The sequence below is a fragment of the Lithobates pipiens genome, unplaced genomic scaffold, assembly GCF_037356315.1.
Source record: "Lithobates pipiens isolate NorthernLeopardFrog02 unplaced genomic scaffold, aLitPip1_a1.2 Scaffold_8, whole genome shotgun sequence".
Taxonomy (NCBI): domain Eukaryota; kingdom Metazoa; phylum Chordata; class Amphibia; order Anura; family Ranidae; genus Lithobates; species Lithobates pipiens.
Window position 1 is genome coordinate 256,716,477 of NW_027507903.1, and position 21,785 is coordinate 256,738,261.

The 21,785-nt window shown below is 39.7% G+C and overlaps 1 protein-coding gene across 1 annotated transcript in view; it reads left to right on the forward strand.

The window, feature by feature from the left end:
• Positions 1-831: 831 nt before the first annotated feature.
• Positions 832-21,785, forward strand: part of DCN (decorin) — a 59,208-nt gene continuing 38,254 nt past the window's right edge. Inside the window, exons 1-2 of the mRNA XM_077470886.1 lie at positions 832-1,037; positions 10,954-11,186. Coding sequence (XP_077327012.1) covers positions 10,991-11,186 — 196 coding nt within the window. The 5' untranslated portion in view covers positions 832-1,037; positions 10,954-10,990. The remainder of the gene's footprint in view (positions 1,038-10,953; positions 11,187-21,785) is intronic.

A 21,785-nucleotide genomic window follows, 5' to 3' on the forward strand; every position in this document is an offset into this window, starting at 1 on the left:
TTGTTTCGCTATAAGTTCATGTTTAACTTCCTTTCAGAATTCAAATTAAAGTGAATAAAAAGCAATAGCTGTTCTTGAGGTTAGACACATATACACAGACACAGACACATTTTAATTACTCTACAAGTTCACTATTCTACTGTATGAAATATGTTCTGTGTTCATATACAAACATGATGTCATTCAATTTGACTTTTTTTGAATACGTGGACCAAAAGCCTCATGTTTGTCCTGGGAAAACACATTCTGGGCCCAAAAGCTCATCTAAATCATATTAAAGAGACATCCTTTTATTTGTTCCTTTTATTTTTAACTCTGTGAAGCATGTTATATGCTTCCAATTTTGGACCATGTATTATTTGCTGAATTATTCGAGCTAGCAATGTTAGCCTTTCATAAAATGTGTGTTTACACTGATGAAATATCTGTACACTTGCAATACTTGGATAATTCCCTGCAGGATTTGGAATAAAACAGAAACAGACAATAAAATACAATTTGCAGCACTGAAGTTTATTTAAAGTACCTCCTAATATTTTTTTCTTTAGGTTACTGACTAATGTGATCTAGGTCAACAACTCTGTTATTTTGCTACATATAGAAAGCTTGGCAGAAATGTGCTGTGCCAGCCACCCCTTTTTCTGAAAGTTTGGTATACTATAAGTTTGTTAAAGAAAAAAAATCCTTCTTCTGAAAACTGCAGGGTTACAGGAGGCAAACAAATAGCACTTAAAAGTACAATACAGATAAGTAAGAAAAGTGAAAGAAAAGGCTGATAAAATCCTGGCTAAAGACGTTGGAGACATTACCATATGATCTAATGTGGGTGTCAGCCTGGATTGTGTTCATTGAAGGAAACTGTATTCTCTAACAGTGCTTGGGAATAGGAGCAGGAGGGTTTTCACCAAGTGACAGTCGCTCAGCACTGGGTCTACCCCCTCCTCCTCTGCACACCTGTAAGATCCTTTTGTCTGGACTGAATATTTAAATTACATCTCTACTTTGAAAGTTCTTCTTGCAAATCCCAGGATTACAAGGTATGATTTATATTAAATCTAAATGTTGGACATTAATGATAAAACTTTATTGCATTTAACAGAAAAAGATGGGAATCATTGTAAACTCTCAGCTGTTGTTTTCTCAGTTCTAATCATTTTTAAAGTTATAATATATGGGGGAATGCAAATATTTCCATTAATTATTGATGTTCATTTGATTCATTTGCAAAGTTGTAAAATCTGAAGTATAGATTAAGTGCTATAGATTTGTTTTCAGGCATGCCACAATTAATGTAAAGCATTTTGCAGTCTTAGAGACACGTGGAAGAATATGCCAGACATTGCTATGATTTAGAGTAGTTAAACATTGACATAGAAGAGCTATATTTCTTTGTTAATATCCTGTGTAATGTCTTCCAGACCAGTTAATACAGCATTACATACTGTACTTTCAGTATTGTAAACTACAATAGTCTCCTCAAATGTAATTATCAGTTGTACATAACTTAATTGTGTAAATACAATGCATTTAACTCATAAGAAGGGTAATTTTGCTGGGCTGTGGTTTGTTGGAATGTTGTTATTTGACATGTTGAAATCTTGTAACATAATGAATGACATGAAAAATATACTCTGCAGCATTCTTACTATTTTATGCTTTCATGAGCATTTAAACAGAAATACTGACACAGAGTTTAAAATATATATATATATTTTTCCAGATTGAAACATGAGTTACAGTCTATGTTAATTACTTAAATATGTACCTTAAAATAGTCATGAATGTTCAGAAAGTTAAGCATATGATATATTCCTTTATTACAAAATGCTGTAAAATGAAATGTAGCATTACCACATTGTGGACTACTCAGTTCCCTTGCATTGGAACTATGTGTGCACATAGGATGTGCTACTGAAATATCAAGTAAGTGTATAGCAGGAATCATCCCGCCCCCTTGAGCCATGTTTTAGAACCATTCAGCCATTTTACTATTAATATGTGCATATATGCACATAAATCACAAACTACAATATGTTAGTTTTCATTTTGCTTATAAATAACTATATTTATAACAGATACTGGAACAATTTACATGATATTAGCAATCTCTAAGTTATCATTGGAAAAGTAAGACAGCTATCTTTATTTAATGTGCTGTTCCACATCCAAGAACAACCAATCACAGGTCAGCTTTTAGAAACCAGACTGCAATACACTTCTAAAAGAAGTAAGCTGATTGGGTACAATTCATCACTGGACCTTGCTATGTGTTTTACAAAATAAATGCATATTTGTGTTTTAGGAACACATTCCTCCCATATCCCATACATGTTTACTAAACAATCCAAGAAAATTTATTGGTGATGCATTCAATTCAGCCCTTATAATTTTTAAGCAAGCATGAACATAATCAGGCTTACATTTTTTATCTAAAAAACTGTATTGTTGGAAAGTCCAAGTTATTTTCCAGAGATTTGGCAAGCTAGACCTTTTCAGTTTATCCAGTGCTTTTATACTAAAACTTTCCGTAACTCAACCGTTCTATTTTAAAACGTGTGTCATAGCTTTTAAATGAACAGCAGACTTTAGGCCTCAGAATGCCATATTTCTAAGTAACAATTTTTTTTTAAAGACATTACATATGTTTATTATAAGGTACATCAAAATAAAGAAAAATGAATTTCTGATAATGTTTCTGGGGGAAAATGTAGAACACCACCACATTGACAGTTTTGAGTCATGTTGAAACGAAATACTGTATTTTGCTGAGTGAACCAATAGGTTTTTCTTTTTTGTTCTTGTTATTTTGCCTGAATAATAGTTTATTAGCTTTGCTAGGTAACAAACCCTCTTGAAACTAAATATTGTATCTGCTTCCAGCTTGCCATAGGCAAATGCATATATTTTGATCACTGATTGCTCAGAGGAAGGGAAGTGGTAAAAGTACTTCCTGTTTATCTAAGACTAGAAGCTAGTGCTAATACATGCAATCTGCCTTCAGTAGATTCCATGTGATCATCCTGGAATTGTCACTGCACTGATCATTGGAATGAAATGGAAATTGCATTTTCTAGCTATAGCTCTATAAATAATTCTATACAAAATGTATAAAGTAAGGTTTTACGGTATAATAAAGCATAATATAATAATATTATATACATAACTTCAAGTTTTTGTTCTGTATAAAAGAAAAAGGAAGAAATTATTCAATGTTATCTTAGAATCTTATATATCTAATTTAGATTAGCATACTAGAATTAAGATTTAAGCACATGAAAAGATTTTATCTATCATAGTTTTTTTTGTTTAAGCCTAATACATTTTTCTGCACAATGAGGCTTACTTCTGCTATTCTCAAATGAAAACAAATTATAATATAATATACAGTAATATGAATTCTTCAGCTGCTAACATGGTAATTGATTCAAAAATTAGACAGACATTTATACATTACCATTCATGACATAACTCGCTCCTATTTCCAAGGTTAACAGCTCTTTATAAAACATGTTTGAAATTTGAAACACTTATCTACATAAGTCACATACCTAATGCTAGGGCAGAAGAAAAGAGAAAATGTTGTGACATACCGATTATAAAAGTTACTCAATGATGAAGGCTGTCAGTCTTACTTGACATCCTGCCATACTGCTTAAAACTTAAAAAGATAACTTGTGTCTTATCTTATGATATTCATATTAGATATATCTCAGAATCAGAATTATATCTTGGTTATGTTAATTGCAATCCATGATCCCATGTTAAGATCTAGTCAAGTTAATCTTAAAGGCGCAAATTTTATTTTTCAAATCACTGGGGAAGTAAATGTTATTTACTTTACAAACCTTTTATTGCAGATTGTAAAAAATTTTTTTTTATAGAACAATAGGATTGTTGTGAACATTATCAATTAACTGAGCTAAATTCCATTTGAAAATAGGTGGGCTTAGATTTTAAGATGGTTGTCAGACATGTGCTCAAATGCATAAATTTAGGTACACCTAAAGCACCAAAGTTATCTTGGGAAACAAAGCTATGAAATAGGGCAGCTCATTCCACTCAGTAGACTTTTCCTCATAATGGTTTTGGTTTTTTAATTGATTTATTGTTATCATTGGAATGTTTCAGTAGATATTACTATGGTTAACATCCATTACATTTTTTCATAGCAATGGGTACCTGAATGGCATGCTGATAACATATAGAAATCAATGTATACTAAAGCTTCTGATCTTTGTGATGGGTAAATGAAGTAAAATTGATCTTTAAAGGCATTTTTAAAGGCCCATATATTATAACTTTTGGATCACAAAAACTAAACCAGTGTTTCTCAACCTTTTTCAGTCAAAGCACCCTTTAAATTATAAACAATCTCAAGGCACCCTTTAAAATTATGGACAGTCTCGAGGCACCCCATTTTAAAATGAAAAAAACTATTCTAATAGCGTTACATAATGCAGCAACATCCACACACCTGGGACCCCCAATATTAGAGGCGATTTATTCTTTCAAAACAAATATACATTTGCACACTGGTACTGACTAGAATTTCAATGATTTTCTTCTCCCTCAATTTCTGTCTATCAGTCAGCTAATGTCACCCCAGTGCTGAGGGAGAGGGGCAATGGTGGGTCAAACAAAGATGTTGCGGAGGCAACAGACATCTTCCTTATCAACTAATTACATCATTGGTTGTTAGGATGCCAGTGTAGGTCGTAATGGTGTATAAGGAAAACCATTGGCTTTGTGTAACTAAAAGGTAGGCTTTATCCACCTGCTCGCCTGTATACAATTTTTGATCCATTTTTAGGTATTTTGCCAGGGCACTCCTGAAGAAACCTTAAGGCACCCCAGGGTGCCTGGGCACTCTGGTTGAAAAAGGCTGTACTAAACCATTAGATTTAAGCTACACTGAGATTAGAATCCATTCCTTTATGCCTGTCTCTGGCACTTGGAGGCTGCACAAAAACAAAGGATGAATAAAGGCCATGCAATCTTTCATTAACTGCAAATATAATGTGCTACTTTATTTAATAAAACAGTTCAAAGAGGAGTACCATATAAAAACCCATAGAACCAAATAGGAAATGAGAAAGGTCTAATCATTACAGCAGACCACAGACATTCGGTTAATGCCCTGTAAACACAAGCAGAATTTCCATTGGAAAAATCTTGGATGTTTTTTTTGACGGAAATTCGCTCAAGCTTGGCTTGCATACACACGGTCACACAAAAGTTCTCTGAACTTTCTATTGTCAAGAATGCGGTGACGTAGAACACTACGATGAGCCGAGAAAATTAAGTTTGATGCTTCAGAGCTTGCATCAAATTTTTTACGAGCATGCGTAGGAATTTTGCACATCGGAATTGGTACAGACGATTGGAATTTCCGATCGGACCTTTTTCTGACGGGAATTCCACCAGCAAAAGTTCGATGGAGCATACACATGGTTGGAATTTATGACCAAAAGCTCACATTGGACTTTTGCTGGCGGAATTTCCGATCATGTGTACGTGGCATTAGTCATAGTCTAACAATATTACCAGTACATAGGTGAAACTTAAACACTTTAATACAGGGCAGTTATTCACCCTTCCTGCCCAGACTAATTTTCAGCTTTCAGCATTCTAACAATATAAATGACAATTACTCATGCAACACTGTACCCAAACAAAATTTTTATCACTTTTTTCATACAAATAGAGATTTCTTTTGGTGGTATTTACTCACCACTGTTTTTTTTTTGCAATATAAGTAAAAAAAGAGTGAACATTTTGAAAAAAAAAAACGCTTTTTTTTGTTTCTATGATAAAATTTTGCAAATAAGTCAATTTTGTTCATAAATTTGGGCCAGCATTTATACTGCTAAATATCTTTGGTAAAAATAACCCAAGTTAGTGTATATTATTTGGTTGGTGTGAAAGTTATTAGTCTACAAGCAAATCATTAAAAAATTATCACACCTGATGTACTGACGGCCCATCACTTGAGGCCCTGAAATGTTAGGACAGTACACATACCCCCCAAATGACCCCTTTTTGGAAAGTAGACAGTCCAATATATTTAGTAAGAGGCATGGTGAGTTTTGTGAAGTTGTAATTTTTTCCCACAGTTCTTGGGAATATTAAGAAATGTAATTATTTTTTTCACAAAATTGTCATAATAGCAAGTTATTTCTCACACATGGCATATGCATACTTCCAATTACACCCCAAAAAACATTTTTCTGAGTATGGTGATACCACATGTGTGAGACCTTTTCACAGCCTGGCCACATACAGACTCTCATGCAGGGAGCGCCATGTGTTGTTCTAGGAGCATAAATTACACATCTAATTTCATTCCTACATATTACACTTTTGAAGGTCCTGGAGCACCAGGACAATGGAATTGCCCACAAAATTATCCAATTTTGGAAATAAAACACTCCAATGTATAATCTATGAGGCATTATGAGTATTTTGAACTTGTCATTTTTTTCCACACGTTTTTGGAAAATGTGGAAAGAAAATGAAAACACATTTTGTCTCACACAAAGTTGTCAATTTATAAGATATTTCCAACACATAGCATCAATGACACCCCAAAATACATACTGCTGCTCCTTCTGAATATGGCGATACCACATGTGTGAGACTTTTGCACAGCCTGGCCACATAAAGAGGCCCAACAAGCAGGAAGCACCTAGGCGTTCTAGGAGCATAAATTACACATTTTGTTTCCTGACTACCTATCACACTTTTCAAGGTCCTGGAGCACCAGGACAATGAAAACACCTCAACGTATACTCTATGAGGCATGGGCTGGTGACAGGTACTCATATACTCTGATGTGCTGGTGATGGGTACTCAGGTACTGTGATGGGCTGGTGACAGGTACTCGGGTACTTTGATGGGCTGGTGACAGGTACTTTGATGGGCTGGTGACAGGTACTTGAGTACTCTGATGGGGTGATGACAAGTACTTGGGTACTTTGATGGGCTGGTGACAGGTATTCTGGTACTCTGATGGGCTGGTGACAGGTACTCGGATACTTTGATGGGCTGGTGACAGGTACTTGGGTACTCTGATGAGCTGGAGATATGTACTTGGGGTACTCTGATGGGCTGGTGACAGGTACTTGGGTACTCTGATGGGCTGGTGACAGGTACTCGGGTACTCTGATGGGCTGGTGACAGGTACTCGGGTACTTTGATGGGCTGGGGACAGGTACTCGGCTACTCTGATGAGCTGGTGACAGGTACTCGGGTACTCTGATGGGCTGCTGACAGGTACTCGGGTACTCTGATGGGCTGGTGACAGGTGCTCAGGTACTCTGATGAGCTGGAACAGGTACTCAAGTACTTTGATGTGCTGGTAACAGGTACTTAGGTACTCTGGTACTCTGATGGGCTAGTGACAGGTACTCGGGTACTTTGATGAGCTGGTGACAGGTACTTGGGTACTTTTATGGCTGGTAAAAGGTACTCTGGGGCTGGTGACAGCTACTCTTTATTTGGGGGGCGATTGGGCACCGTACTTTGCTATAGCCAGGTCTCCTCCTCAGTGGAAACAGCACTACAGCCATTTGTTGACATTTGTGGCAAGCTGTGATTGGACATAGTTGGTCACATGATAAAGAGCCAATATCATTGGCTCTTTACCCTGATCGGGGATGAGTGGTGTCCGAGGGACATGCCTCATCCCCAATCGCTGGGCTGCGTGCCTCTGGGGATGCACACGGGTGGCGATCTTGAGCACAATACATGTGACCAGCTGTGATTGGACACAACCAGTCATGTGGTAAAGAGACAATTCATTGGCTCTTTACCCTGATCGGGGATGGGCTGTTTCTGAGGGACAAGCCTCACCCCCGATCGCCGTGCTATGTGCCTCCAGGGGCGAGCACGAGTGGCGATCACAAACAGAATACATGTGACCGGTTGTGATTGGACACAGACGGTCATTTTGTAAAGAGCCAATTTCATTGGCTCTTTACCCTGATCGGGGATGGGCTGTGTCCGAGGGACATGCCTCATCCCCGATCGCCGCACAGTGGGCCCCCGAGGGCCCGCAGGAATGGCGAGAACCAGAGGACGTCATATGACGTTCACCCAGGATGGTAGAGTGTTTCTGCTGGCATCATTTGTCTATGGAGCGGTATGGAAGTGGTTAAAAGCAAAGCTGGGATTGTAGTCACTCCAGATCATGTATCTGACCTGGGGCTCAGCCTTTCCTAATACCTGATATTGATGCACTGCATGATTTCTTTAGGCAGTAATTTATATGAACAGTTAATGAAAAACAATAATGACTGCGCATGAAAATATGAATATGTAGTAATTATTTGTGTAATTATTGTAACTGTTCAGGCTGACGAGTGCATTTTATTTGCCTTATTGTTTGCTTTATTTACTTTCTCTGGGTCTGACTTAGCTTGAGTCAGAGGTAGAGGTCTCCTAAACTCTGGCATGTGTTGTCCTGCCAACTTCCTGACCTCACTCTACAAGCCTCTGGGTGTGCAATGCATAACAGTGTCAAATCATAGATCACTGTAACTGTTCTCATTCCTTTTAGCAACAGGGTTCTGTTAATTGATAATGTTATCTTTCTACATAAAAAGCCTAAAAAAACATGGAACATGTGTAACACTACTCAGTTTACTTTGCTTTTCTGTTATTGATCATAGTTTTAGGGGATGGATACAGATGTGAGTTTATTTTCATTAAAGTTTATAACTGACCAAGTTCGGGATCTCCCAAGAAGTGCCAAAATGACCCACAGTCCTATTATAATTTTAAAACATATAAAACTAAAAGCCTAACCATCTGAATAGCAGGATCATGTGTGATCAGGGCTTACCATTGGATGGGGCTTAGTCTTGAAATCAGAGAAGTCACTTCCTTGGTAACAAGGTAATTGTGGATTGGAAATATTTCCTAACTAATGAAGGTCTTTGAGCTTTAAATGTTTAATAAAGCTGACAGGTTTACTTTAATACGCTGGGTTATGTGCATTTGGTACAAATGAGATAAAATAAAAATATCTGATTACCCTAGATATCCTATGCAAACGCTTCAAAAATACAGATGCGTAAAGACGCTTCTTCAAGAGTTAGATAATAATCCCATCTTTAATACCCTTGTAAAGATGCACATATATGTAACTAGGGAGGCTAGTTCTTCCTTGTATAGATTTTTTGAAGACAAATAATATCTGCTGTGATTGAGCTAAACACATTTTGAAGCAACACAATCTGTTTTTCTACTTTCTGTTGTCAAATCAGTTTCTATTTTTTTAAATAGCTGTACAGAGTTGGCAAATTGTGATACTCGTAGTGGATTTACAATCATGCTATAAAACCAATTTCGATACACCCAGATTTGGTGGCATCATAGTACTTTTTCTACGCAGTGAATTGGTACACCTACAACTACTCTTATGTTTAATAAAAAAATATTCCTATTAAAGCCCAATTGAACTCTTAGTTTAAATGCACTAAATAAATTCTAGGTGCCTCAAGAGAAAAGAGGTCCAACACACCACCTACTGAGTCAGAGCCAAAGCCCTGACTCAGCAGAGCACAGCAGAGGATAAACGTGCTGTTTCCAGAGCTATAAATCTGACTCAGTAAAGGGCTTGCTAGACCATTGCAGAGAGGCCACTTCTTTCCTACAGGGAGCAAGGGTCTCACTCTGCAGCTGCTAGTAGAAAACATACTTTTTTTATGCGTACTATGGCTTATTTAGGCAGTAAATTAACTGTAAATTATTGAATAGTTTCATTTTGATGCCCCTGAAATTCATTTAGCTAATTTAAACTGATAGTTCAATTGGACATTAAAGTTAATCTCCAAGAAGAAAAGTATTTTTGACATATGCCATGTCAAATAAATTACCTCTAATGATAGGTTTCCCATGTGTGGATGGTCTTGCATTAGTTAAAACTAAAGTTTCATTCACCGCAGACATTACTGTATGCACTAAATTTCTGGAGCCAAAACTGACAGTTCTGACTCTAGTACAGTGGGTTGTTCACTCTCTAACTTTTTCTCCCCTTTTCCATTTTGTGTATTCTTTTTCACAGAATACAAGGTGTTCTGTCAATGGGCAGGAGGGGTGAATGAACGTCACAATCCTCCCTTGTCCAATCACAGAATGCCTTGTATTCTGTGAAATGAGTACACGATTTTTGTGAAAGGGGAAGGTGCAAGAACTAATAACCCTTTGTTCTTCTCTGTATGAGAGCCAGAGCTGAACGTCTCAGTGCCAGAAGTTTGGTACTTACAGTAGTGTCTATGATGAATAAAGCAAATTGTTTTACCTAAGGTAGCAACAGCCACACATGGGACACCTATCCATGAAGGCAATTTATTTTTACATAGAAAATGTCCAAAAATATTTTTTCTCAACCTTCATCTTTAAGCTTCTTTAATAAAAAAATGTCTGAAAGGCATGTGTTACCCATAACAGCCATTCATAAGTGCTTTTATTTTCCAAGTATAAAATTACAGCAGAAATTTGGATGGTTGGTAACAATAAACAATAGTATGTTACTTCTGAATGAAAATATAATTGCCATCCTAATTAAAGGAGAGCTATGGTGAGGAAGTTTCTTGTTGCTTCAATTGCTTTCCAGGCTGTCATGATGGTCTGATTGCTTATTTTTTTCCAAGTCTCTAATGTGGAGCAAGAATAAAGAGTAGAAATATTAGGTCAATGGTGTACTTTTTCCAGGTTAGTGTCTCAAAGTAGCGAAACCTGAGACTGCCAGGAAAGTAGCATTTTGAGAAGGAGGTCAGCAGTGGTGCCCACGGTGGTCTCAGTACAAAGGTCCTTGACTGGTCAATCTAGTAAACTGAATGACAGTCTGTTTTACAATTGTATCCTGCCAGCACTATGTAAGATTAAAATGTTCCTTCAAAATATATGTATTGCCTTGTCCTTTCAAGCACTAATACATGTTTCTTACAGGTTACATTACAGTGACAGTGCTAAATGATCTGACAGTATGAGGGCAGCTATCATTCTCACTTTGTTTGTCACATTCTGCTACTCCAAGCCCTTCCACCAAAGAGGCATATTTGATTTTATGCTTGAAGATGATGGATCTGGTATAGATATCAAAGAAGATTTAGAACCAGTTGGACCCGTGTGCCCATTCCGCTGTCAATGCCACCTCCGTGTTGTCCAATGCTCTGATATTGGTAAGTTCTTTCACTATACTTTAAGGATTATTATTAAGAAATGGTTCCAGTACTGCATTATTGGACCACCCTCCGGTATCCCCCCCCCCCCCCCACTATCCATAGGATATAATTATTTGTTGAAGTAGGTGCATAGGGAAATGGTTCAATGAAGAAATTAAGATTTTTAGCAACACAATGCATTTAAAATGCATGAGGCAGGGTTGAGATTAAGGAATCTGTATAGGAATCAAAGGTGAATCCTTGATAAAATGAAATACTAATGACTGCCTTAGGTGTGTGTGGGAAACTCTGGGTTCCTGCATTTTGTACCTGTTATCAGAGTCACAGAGGGGGTTATTTACGAAAGGCAAATCTACTTTGCGCTGCAAGTGCACTTAGAAGTGCAGTCACTCTAAATCTAAGGGGTAGATCTGAAATGAGTGGAAGCTTCTGCTGATTTTATCATCCAATCATATGCAAGCTAAAATGCTGTTTTTTTATTTTCCTTGCATGTCCCCCTCGGATCTACAGTGACTTTACTTCTAAGTGCACTTTCATGTGCACTTGCAGTGCAAAGTGGATTTTCCTTTAGTAAATAACCCCCAGAGTCTATTTAGATGTCTACCTGTACAAACTCATATCATTACTGTGTTTCAAAGTTTCATTACTACTGTTAGGAGCTTCTCTCATGCTCCCTCACCATAGGCCTAGGTCTCCTTTCAGCTCTCACTCAAGGTCCAAGCCAAGGCCCAATGTTTGCTGGGCAACAGTTTCTAATGATCAGGCACAGCACATGCATTGGGCTGAGTTTGTTATTATTAGGCAGAGGGTGAGCTTAATTTGCTAAATCTCCTCTAATCTGATTGTCTAGCAGAGCTGTGGCACTCTATTTAAACATTGCAAGCCAAGGACTCTTAGGTTGTGAAATGTTTATCTACAGTAAACGTTGTTCCTTTGTGTCTAATGCCTATCCAGGCCTTTGCCTGTTCCTGGGTTGCACTTATTATCTGAGACCTACCCTGACATCTGCTTGTTTTTGGATTATGTTTACTGTCTGTCACCAGACTTGATCTTTGGCTGTTTGTAAATTATGCTTACTGTCTGCTGCCTGCTCTGACCTCTGACTTTTTCTTGATTATGCCTATTGTCTGCCCTGACCTCTATCTTTGCATTAGTTATGTTTATTATCTGCAACCTGCCCTGACCTCTGCCTGTTTCTATATTACACCTATTGTCAGGAAACCTGCTCTGACTTCTCTCTGTCCCTGAATTATGCTACTATCTTCTGCCAGACTTAAGGTAGTTGTATACCACTCACAGTGCCTGAGCTACGAACCTGAAAGAAACGCCGAGGGGAAAATGTCAGCTCCCTCGGCGGTGATCGGGATAAGATGCTGACGCTTCATTCTAAGGTAAGTATTTTATAATGAGCTAGCATGCAAAGCATACTAGCTCATTATGCCTTTGCCTTATAGGTTTTTCTTTTTTCTTTCTGTGGTTATACAACTGCTTTAATCTACATCTGCCTCTGAATTTTACTATTGGTACTCTCCTGCCTGAGTCTCCTGAGGACTACAGATGCTCTTTGCAATATCCTTGCTCTGTCTTTTGTAGCACTTGGCCAGCGTTTATGGCATTATGTAGTAAGTCCTGGAGACATCCAAATCTCCATAGGCCTGCTTGTCTTAAAGTGGATGTAAACCTGATTCATTACATTTTAACTAAGCTCATATATCTACAGTGTTTTATTATCTCTCTCCAAAGCCTTAAGTCTCATGTCTTTCTGCTGCTCCATTATTCAGTTATTAGCATGATAACTTCTGAAAAGTTCTCCGACAACCAAGATAAAACCAGCCTGAAATTTGTGTTGGGATAGGTGCTATAAATAGATTAGCACAGAGCTGGTCTATTCACAGCACAGCTCTGCACATTCCTTCCTCCTTCCTCCTCCTGATTGGAGGAAAGGCACACCCCTCCATCCACATGCAGAGGCATGTGGATGGGGGGGGGGGGGGGGTGGGTGTGCCTTTCCTCCAATCAGCTGTCACACAGTGTATGCCAAGAATCCACACCCAGCGCTAAACAGGAAGAAACAAATTCTAACATGATTTGCACTTTATAAAGAATATAGCAAGCTGAAGACAGGAGATATACAAGTAAAACTTATGTAGGGAGATTTGTTTTATCTCTGTGTATCATGTGAGGCTGTTCACTTCACTGGGTATATGTGAGGGTTTATATCTACTTTAAGCGAAGGTGAAAATGAAAGCTGGAGCCAAATTTGCAGTAGGATCTGACCTCTGGTACTGAGGTGAGCATTACAATTGCCCTATAATGTATACAACTACAAGGAGCATGTGGTATTAACTGGAGAAATTCTGCAGCGCTCAAGAAAGTTGCTTAGAAACACAGTCAGTGAGCATCCTCTATGTCTATAAAAAGTCTATTCCCATTTGAACAAATATTCAGAAAGAATTAAAATTGACCAGATGATTGTAATGCATGAAAAAACAAATGTTGGAAGAATCAGGTATAACGCCATGTCTGAATGCATGATTTGTTACCCATGGTATCTTCAGAAAAAGGTTCAGTTTATTGTTATGCTTCTGCAACAGACATGCTTTGATTTCCCATGAAATGTTTTAGTTTGGAAATGAGCTGATGTTGAAATTGGAGCTTTTGAAAGTTTTATTTTGGTAATATTGTTCAATTTTTCCATAACTTTTTTTAGTTAAAAAAGATTTTTCAAAAAATAACCAGCAGAAAATGAAAACTATGAAATACAATACAAATGTTAACTGTTCCATCTTGTTTCTTGCTTTGAATAAATGTAGCCTGATTCTTACACAAGTTGTAATAAATAAAGATGGTCTTGTATAACAAATTCAAACAACATTTCACATTGTCATTCCTTTTTTGAACAAATGGTGTAATATGCCAATGTCTATAATGGAAAAAAGTATGTGTACCTTTGGGGTAACTGAACTCAGATATTCCATGAGATGAAATAAGCATTAAAGGTGATCAATGGAGTGGGATAGAGTTGTAGTTTGTAAATGATATGACCTATATAAATGCTAACAACATTTTTTGGCTGATGGACTCAAATCTTAACAGAAATGTGTAACTTATGGACTTATTTCATCCTTATGCCGCGTACACACGGGCGGACTGTATGGCCTACTTAGTCCGCCGAAACACATTTTAGCGGACAGTCCGCTCGTGTGTGGGCTTCAGCAGACTTTTTCAGCGTGCAGTACGGCGGACTAAGTATTTCGGAATGTTCGAAATACTGTCCGTCGTACTCGCATTTCGGCGGACAATCCGCCCGTGTGTATGCCAGTCCGCCGTACTTTTGAAATGAGCGGACTTTTCCCGCCCGGAGAAAAGTCCACTCATTTCGAGCGGGTATCCAGGTAGGCGGGGCCCGCGAAGGAGACGTCGCTGGCCCCCGCCGCCTGGTATGGACTTAAAGGGGAACCCCAACGCCGAAAAAAAATCGGCGTGGGGGTCCCCCCCAAGTCCACAACAGACCCTTGTCCGAGCACGCTACCCGGCCGGCCAGGAAAGGGGGGCGAGCGAGCGCCCCCCCTCCTGAGCCGTACCAGGTCGCGTGCCCTCAACATGGGGGGGTGCCTTGGGGAAGAGGGGGCCACGCGGCCCCCCCACCCCAAAGCACCTTGTCCCCATGTTGATGAGGACAAGGGCCTCTTCCCGACAACCCTGGCCGTTGGTTGTCGGGGTCTGCGGGCGGGGGGCTTATCGGAATCCGGGAGCCCCCTTTAATAAGGGGGCCCCCGGATACCGGCCCCCCACCCTATGTGAATGAGTATGGGGTACAATGTACCCCTACCCATTCACCTGTAAAATAAAAGTACCAAAAAAACACAAAACACGAGATAAAATACTTTATTGCACAGCTCCGGGGGTCTTCCGTCTTCGGGGGTCTTCTTCTTCTTCTCCAGGAGATGTTGCCTCGACGATCTCTCCGGCCGGAATGCCAGGGACGCACTGCGCGGCCAATGGGGCGGTGTCACATGGCTTTATGTCACATGGGTTGGTCACATGGGTTGATGTCACATGGGGACTATGACATCGTAAGGGGGCGGGGTCACCATGTGACACCAACCCATGTGACATAAAGCCATGTGACACCGCCCCATTGTCCCTATATAAGTGGCCGCGCAGTGCGTCCCTGGCATTCCGGCCGGAGAGATCGTCGAGGCAACATCTCCTGGAGAAGAAGAAGAAGAAGAACGGAAGGCGGCGGCGGCGACAGAAGACCGGGCCACCGCCTGTAAAAGAGCTATAAGAAGGCGCGGTGGCCCGGCAGAAGAACCGAAGAGGGGGACAAGACCCCCGAAGTCGGGAGAAGAGGCCGGCGGCAAGGAAGAAAGCCGGACTCCTCCGCTAGCAAAAGAGCTACAAGAAGATAGCAGAGGAGTCTGGCGAGAAGACCCCTGAAGACGGAAGACCCCCGGAGCTGTGCAATAAAGTATTTTATCTCGTGTGTTGTGTTTTTTTGGTACTTTTATTTTACAGGTGAATGGGTAGGGGTACATTGTACCCCATACTCATTCACATAGGGTGGGGGGCCGGTATCCGGGGGCCCCTTTATTAAAGGGGGCTCCTGGATTCCGATAAGCCCCCCGCCCGCAGACCCCGACAACCAACGGCCAGGGTTGTCGGGAAGAGGCCCTTGTCCTCATTAACATGGGGACAAGGTGCTTTGGGGTGGGGGGGCCGCGCGGCCCCCCCTTCCCCAAGGCACCCCCCATGTTGAGGGCACGCGGCCTGGTACGGCTCAGGAGGGGGGGGGCGCTCGCTCGCCCCCCTTTCCTGGCCGGCCGGGTAGCGTGCTCGGACAAGGGTCTGTTGTGGACTTGGGGGGGACCCCCACGCCGATTTTTTTCGGCGTTGGGGTTCCCCTTTAAGTCCATACCAGGCGGCGGGGTCAGCGACGTCTCCTTCGCGGGCCCCGCCTACCTGGAGACGCGCTCGAAATGAGCGGACTTTCCTCCGCGTGTGTGGGCGAGTCCGTTCATTTCAAAAGTAGGGCGGATAGTATGGCGGACTTAGTACGCCTTATAAGTCCGCTCAAAAAGTGGTGTGTGTGGTCAAGTCCGTTCATTCGAAAGTATGACGGACTGTCCGTCGGATTGTCTGACGGACTAAGTTGGCCAGACAGTCCGCCCGTGTGTACGCGGCTTTAGAGATGGTTGTCTCCTGATTTGTCTTAATAATATTTTTTTAATACCCTTATACCTTTGGATATCAGTAGTACGTGAACCCTAGAAGTTAGGCCCCAAAAGCCTGTCCTGCAACTGTAACTATTAGTGCAAATAGAAAAAGTATCACAGACAGTACTTAACTGTCCTGATTAAATTAAATTACAGAGGATCTTATCAGAAGCATAGAAGGAACTAATAAAGCTGGAAATGTCTACAAATACATTTTAAAGGCTTGGATTCCATTGCTCATTAATCCACAGAGAGACAACTTGTTTACAGATGAAGGAAATACAGCATCTTGCTATCATAGAGTGGACAGTGAATCAAGACTGTTTATAGAATTTCAGGGCACATGTCCAACATAAGAAGCAATAGAGAAATTGAATGATGCAACAAGATATTGAGGTTGTTTTACTAAAGAAGTTGAGAATCTTCTCTCAGAACACTGTGTGATTAGTCACTTCAATCAGTCATACAAAAAGCAAATTCCTCTTCACTTTGAACACCTAATCATGTGTAGATGCTTTTCACATGATTGGATAATTTAAGTGAATATTCACACAATCTTTGAGTAAATATTCTCAACTCTTTGTGCTCATGCACACGGACGTTTTAAAAAACTGGCTGCAAAGCTAGCTCCGATGCCGTTTTTAGCGTTTTACCGCGATTCGCGTTTTTGCGCGTTTATGCGCGTTTTTGCGCGTTTTACCGCGATTCGCGTTTTTACAGCTCTAGCTCCACGCCACGGAACGCACTGGTCCTGGGTTTTTTTTACAGCTTAAAAACGCCTATGCCATTTGCAGCTCAAAAACGCCTAGGTGGGCATGAAGCCATAGACTAACATGGACAGCCGTTTTTAAGCTGCAAAAAAAGCTCAAAAAAGTGGCTGTAAAAACGTCCGTGTGCATGAGGCCTTTAAATTAAATCAGCTCTGGAGACCTAAAACATAATTGAGATACTGTTGCGTGAATTAAAAAGAGCAGTTCCCACAAGAAAAATATATCAACACATTGAAATAGTTTTGTATGGAGAAATGGTGTAAAATTCCCACTTACCATAATGGAAACCTGATAGACAATAGGAAGGTAGTTCTCTCAACTAATAAATAACAATATGATTGATAAAGACATAAAAATTATAACTGTTTCTGTTCTATTAGTTTAATGTGGTTCTAAACTTTATTTTTTCTTTAATATAATAAACATTCCATACTTTCCTGCTCTGTGCAATAGTTTTGCATAGAGCAATCCTGATCCTTCTCCTCTTGGGTCCCCCGCCGGTGCTCCTGGCTCCTCTCCCTTGTTTATTGCCTCCATAGAAAGTCGATTGCTATTGGGGCACTTGTGAGGGCTTGCTCCCCGAGCCTCATTGTCTGCATCTATTTACACAAACAACAGAACTCGCTCTGGCTCTCCACTCCCTCATGACTGTGAGACTACCAATGGCTACTACTGCTGACTCCGAGACAATGAGGAGGGAGAGAGCAGAGAGAGCCTCTGCTCTCGTGCACATCGCTGGATTGAGATTGGACTCAGGTAAGTATAAGGGGGGCTGGGGGGGGGGGGGGAGACTGCATGCAGAAGGTTTTTTACCTTAATGCAGGCCATATTTCAGCAGTGGCTTATGCAGATATCCTGATAATTCCAAAGGATTTACAAATTGTTTCTTATAACTGTATGCACAACAGCATTAATGCACAACAATCACTATTATGATTGTTTGATAGTGCTCAGGTATTAGAGGGCATGTATTTATTTAGTTTATTAATTTATAGATCACCAGGATATATCAAGTATACTAAAGCAGAGAAGTATCTATGGGTTAGCTGACACATGGGCTGATTTACTAAAGGCAAATGGGTTGTTTTTTTGCAAGGGAATGGGGTGAAGCACTGATGACTTCTATCATCCAATCTTGTGCAAGAGAAACCACTGTAGTTTACTTGCATATGATTGGGTATTCTTTGCAAAATTAATTCTCACCACGATTACTAAGCTAAGGGAATATTTCATTGCAAAGTCAAAAGCCTATTTGCCTTTAGTAACTCTACCTCACAGGGTGGGTATCAGCTGGGTTAAAAATGTTTTGGACTAGATTTTGGGTTGTGGATCAATAACACACTGTCTTGGTTCCAATTTATAGCTTATCAGTACATAATCTGCAAAGCAGGCTTTGAAGCTGTAGTTCTGTGGACATTTAGTTGTATGTTCCTATGTGCTCTCTGGGGGAAGTGGCATTACATGTCAATTCATTGAGCAGGCAGTGCATAGGAACACATAGGGTTGATTTAATAAAGGCCAATAGAATGTTCACTTTCCAAGTAAAGGTGCACTGTCCCTAGAGATTAACTTCTTCGGCGCCTCCCGACCCTTTAAGAGGTTTATGATGTCAGGAGATGCAGGACTTAAGATCACGTGATTGGCTGTCACGGCGGTCACATGGTCTGAAAACTCCTGATCACAAGGAACGATCAGGAGCTTTCAATTAGGCAATGGTAACTGTGCCGGTAGCACGCCGCAGTGTGCGTGCTCTTGGCACAGCTCTAGTGACAGCAATTCACGCAAATATGCAGGCTCTCAGCGCCAAGGACCAGGTTTAGAGAGGCTGCATATTTGCGTGGGGTGGGCGTCAAGGGGTCAATGAATGAAGTTCTTTCATCTTGCGATCACGTGCAAGCAAAAATTCATTTTTTTTATTTTCTTTGCACATGATTGGGTATTCTTTGCAAAGTGAACCTTTGTCACATTCAATAAGCTCTGGGAAAATTCCCTTGCAGAATTCCATTGCAGAGCACAACTTCACTTCCATAGTGAACAGTGTATTTGCCTTCTTAAATCAATCTGACATAGCATATTTCATTATGCTCTCTCTATGTGTGCTGTAATCATTCTCAGCAGTAATTTGCAATGTATGCCAGTCTCAGAAGTCTCTATTGGCATATAAAAACGATGGCAGTTCCTATGTAACATATAAATAGTTAAAGTGTATGTATAGCTAAAACTTTAACTTTAACTTTTAACTGCTGTTATTGGGGGGGGGGGGGGGGGTTGAATAGAACAAGTTGAAAGAAATTCTACATGAAAATGTGCCACCTCTACCAATTTTGCCACCCTCACAGTCACAGCCCTAGTAGCTAATGTAGAAATACTGTATGTAGAAGAGGACAGTGTCTCATGACACGGTTCCATGACACCTCTGATAATTATAACCACGTCCACAATGTTCTTGGTAGCAGTTCTGCAACCAGGTGCATGCCCACTTTACCTTTTTAAATATATAGTCTGATTATCTGCAGCGGGTTGTCATGTGGTACTGTCTTTTCCACATGTTATCAAGTCCTGTAACTTTTTATTAATTTGGTTCACAATCCAAGGCTGTTCTGAATTAAGAGCTTAATGTGAAAAATCCAGGATTTTAGTAGTGTCAAATACCAAAATCAAAAAGGAAGGGTCATAAACTATTGTGATGGTGATGGTAAAGTTTTAAATAGGTATAACATTTAACTAATTTATATTCACCTGTAAGTGACTGTCTATGCTAAACCCAGTTAGCCAGAATTAATTTTTAAACACTTTACCTGACAATTGCATATTTCCACATAGTTTTAGTAACAAGTCTAAACTTACATTTAAATGCCTTATCAGATTACACAGAAATGGAAATAAAATATTTTTACACTTGAATCAAAATAGTATATCATGGGTTAGGACACTTTACTTTTGTTGTTACATGTTTCCATTTCCATGACTTCATCTATGCTACATATCAGTTTTTCATAGAATTGTCCCACTGAGACTTTTTAATTTAAACTGTCTGATGTTCTTTTGGCATTTAGGGTGAAAATGAGAAATCTGTTCTCCAGAGCTCTTGGATTCACATTCCATCTTTAAGCTTAATTTGGAAACACTTTTGCTATAAGAGTCATAAAACGGTCAACTCCCACTCTATTCATTTCATGTCCAATGTGCTGAGGTGAACAATTTACTGGAAAGGAGAAAGAAAAGAGAGTTTAGAAAGAGAATTGCATTCTCTAGTTTATAAAAGCACTCAGAGAAAGAGAATTAAAATAGAGAATACTATATTTTAAGAAAGTCTCCAAACTTCAGGCAATAATTTTTTTTTAATGTTTTATATTGAACTGTTAGCTTTGCATAACCCTGCTCTATAACCAACTGTTGTCTCTCTAGTGGAAGTGATTTACGCAGCTGTTGTTAATCCACTTAGTCACTTTCACCTATGCTGGAAGGTAACCTTAATGAAATGTATGCTAGCATAGAGGGGGGCATTTATCAGAGCTGAAGCAGACAGAATCTGGAGCAGCTCTGCATGCAACCAATAGCCTCTAACTTGAGCTTGTTCAGCTAGGCTTTAAAAATTAAAGACATAAGCTGATTGGCTCCCACATACAACTGCTGCAGGTTCTCCTACTCCTGTTTTAATAAATTCCAATTACTGTTCGTCAACGCAATGCCCGAGGGATGTTACCAGCCTTACAATGGAAATAAACGAAAGAAAAATTCCTAAATGTGCCCCCATGAGGAAAATACCTTGATGTGCTAGTATGCATTATGATAGACCGACCTGTCAAGGAAAGCCCTCCAGCTCTGTATAATCAGCACTCCAGTGCTTCCATCTTCTCCTGGTCTTCCTCCTGGATTCATGCTGTTTAACCTCTTGAATAGCCGGACCACAATGACATCACTCCCACACATGTGCATGGGAGCCACTTCATCACAGCACACAGTGGTTGCTTTAAATGTACTCTAAAACCACTAGGATCTATTCTGTCAATAAAACCCTACCTGTCAGTGATTTTTTTTTTCATATTGTGTTCAATTTCATGTGAATCAGGTCTGACAGGGATAATTAGCAGGCATCATTAGTAACCACTTTTTTTTTTAAAAGTCTAAAGATTAACTGCAGCAAAACTTTTTTTTTTTAACTAAATTGTTCAAAACTTCTGTCAGGTTTTAAATGTGCTCTGAGTCCCTACTGTGGAATATTTCTCCTCACTTCATGTTCAAGTTACAATGGTCACTGAAAGACCAATAAGTATGAGATATCTCTCTAATGTAAACATAGGGGGAAAAATCTTTTTTGACAAGTTTGAATTTGTATTAGATTTTTATTAATGTCTGCACAGTGGAGGCTGCTGCTTTTACCCATTAATTGTGTACATACTCAAGCTGTTGAACTCTGTAAACAACATCTTTTTTTTTCTCAACAAAATGGATACAAAATACCTGGGAAAGCTTGTAAATTCATATCAAGAGCTTTGCCTTTTGGCTGAATATAAAAATATTAATATGTAGCATTTCATGTTCACCCGATTACACAAGAATAATAAAAAAAACAATTGGTTGAAAGACCAGGAAACATACTATGA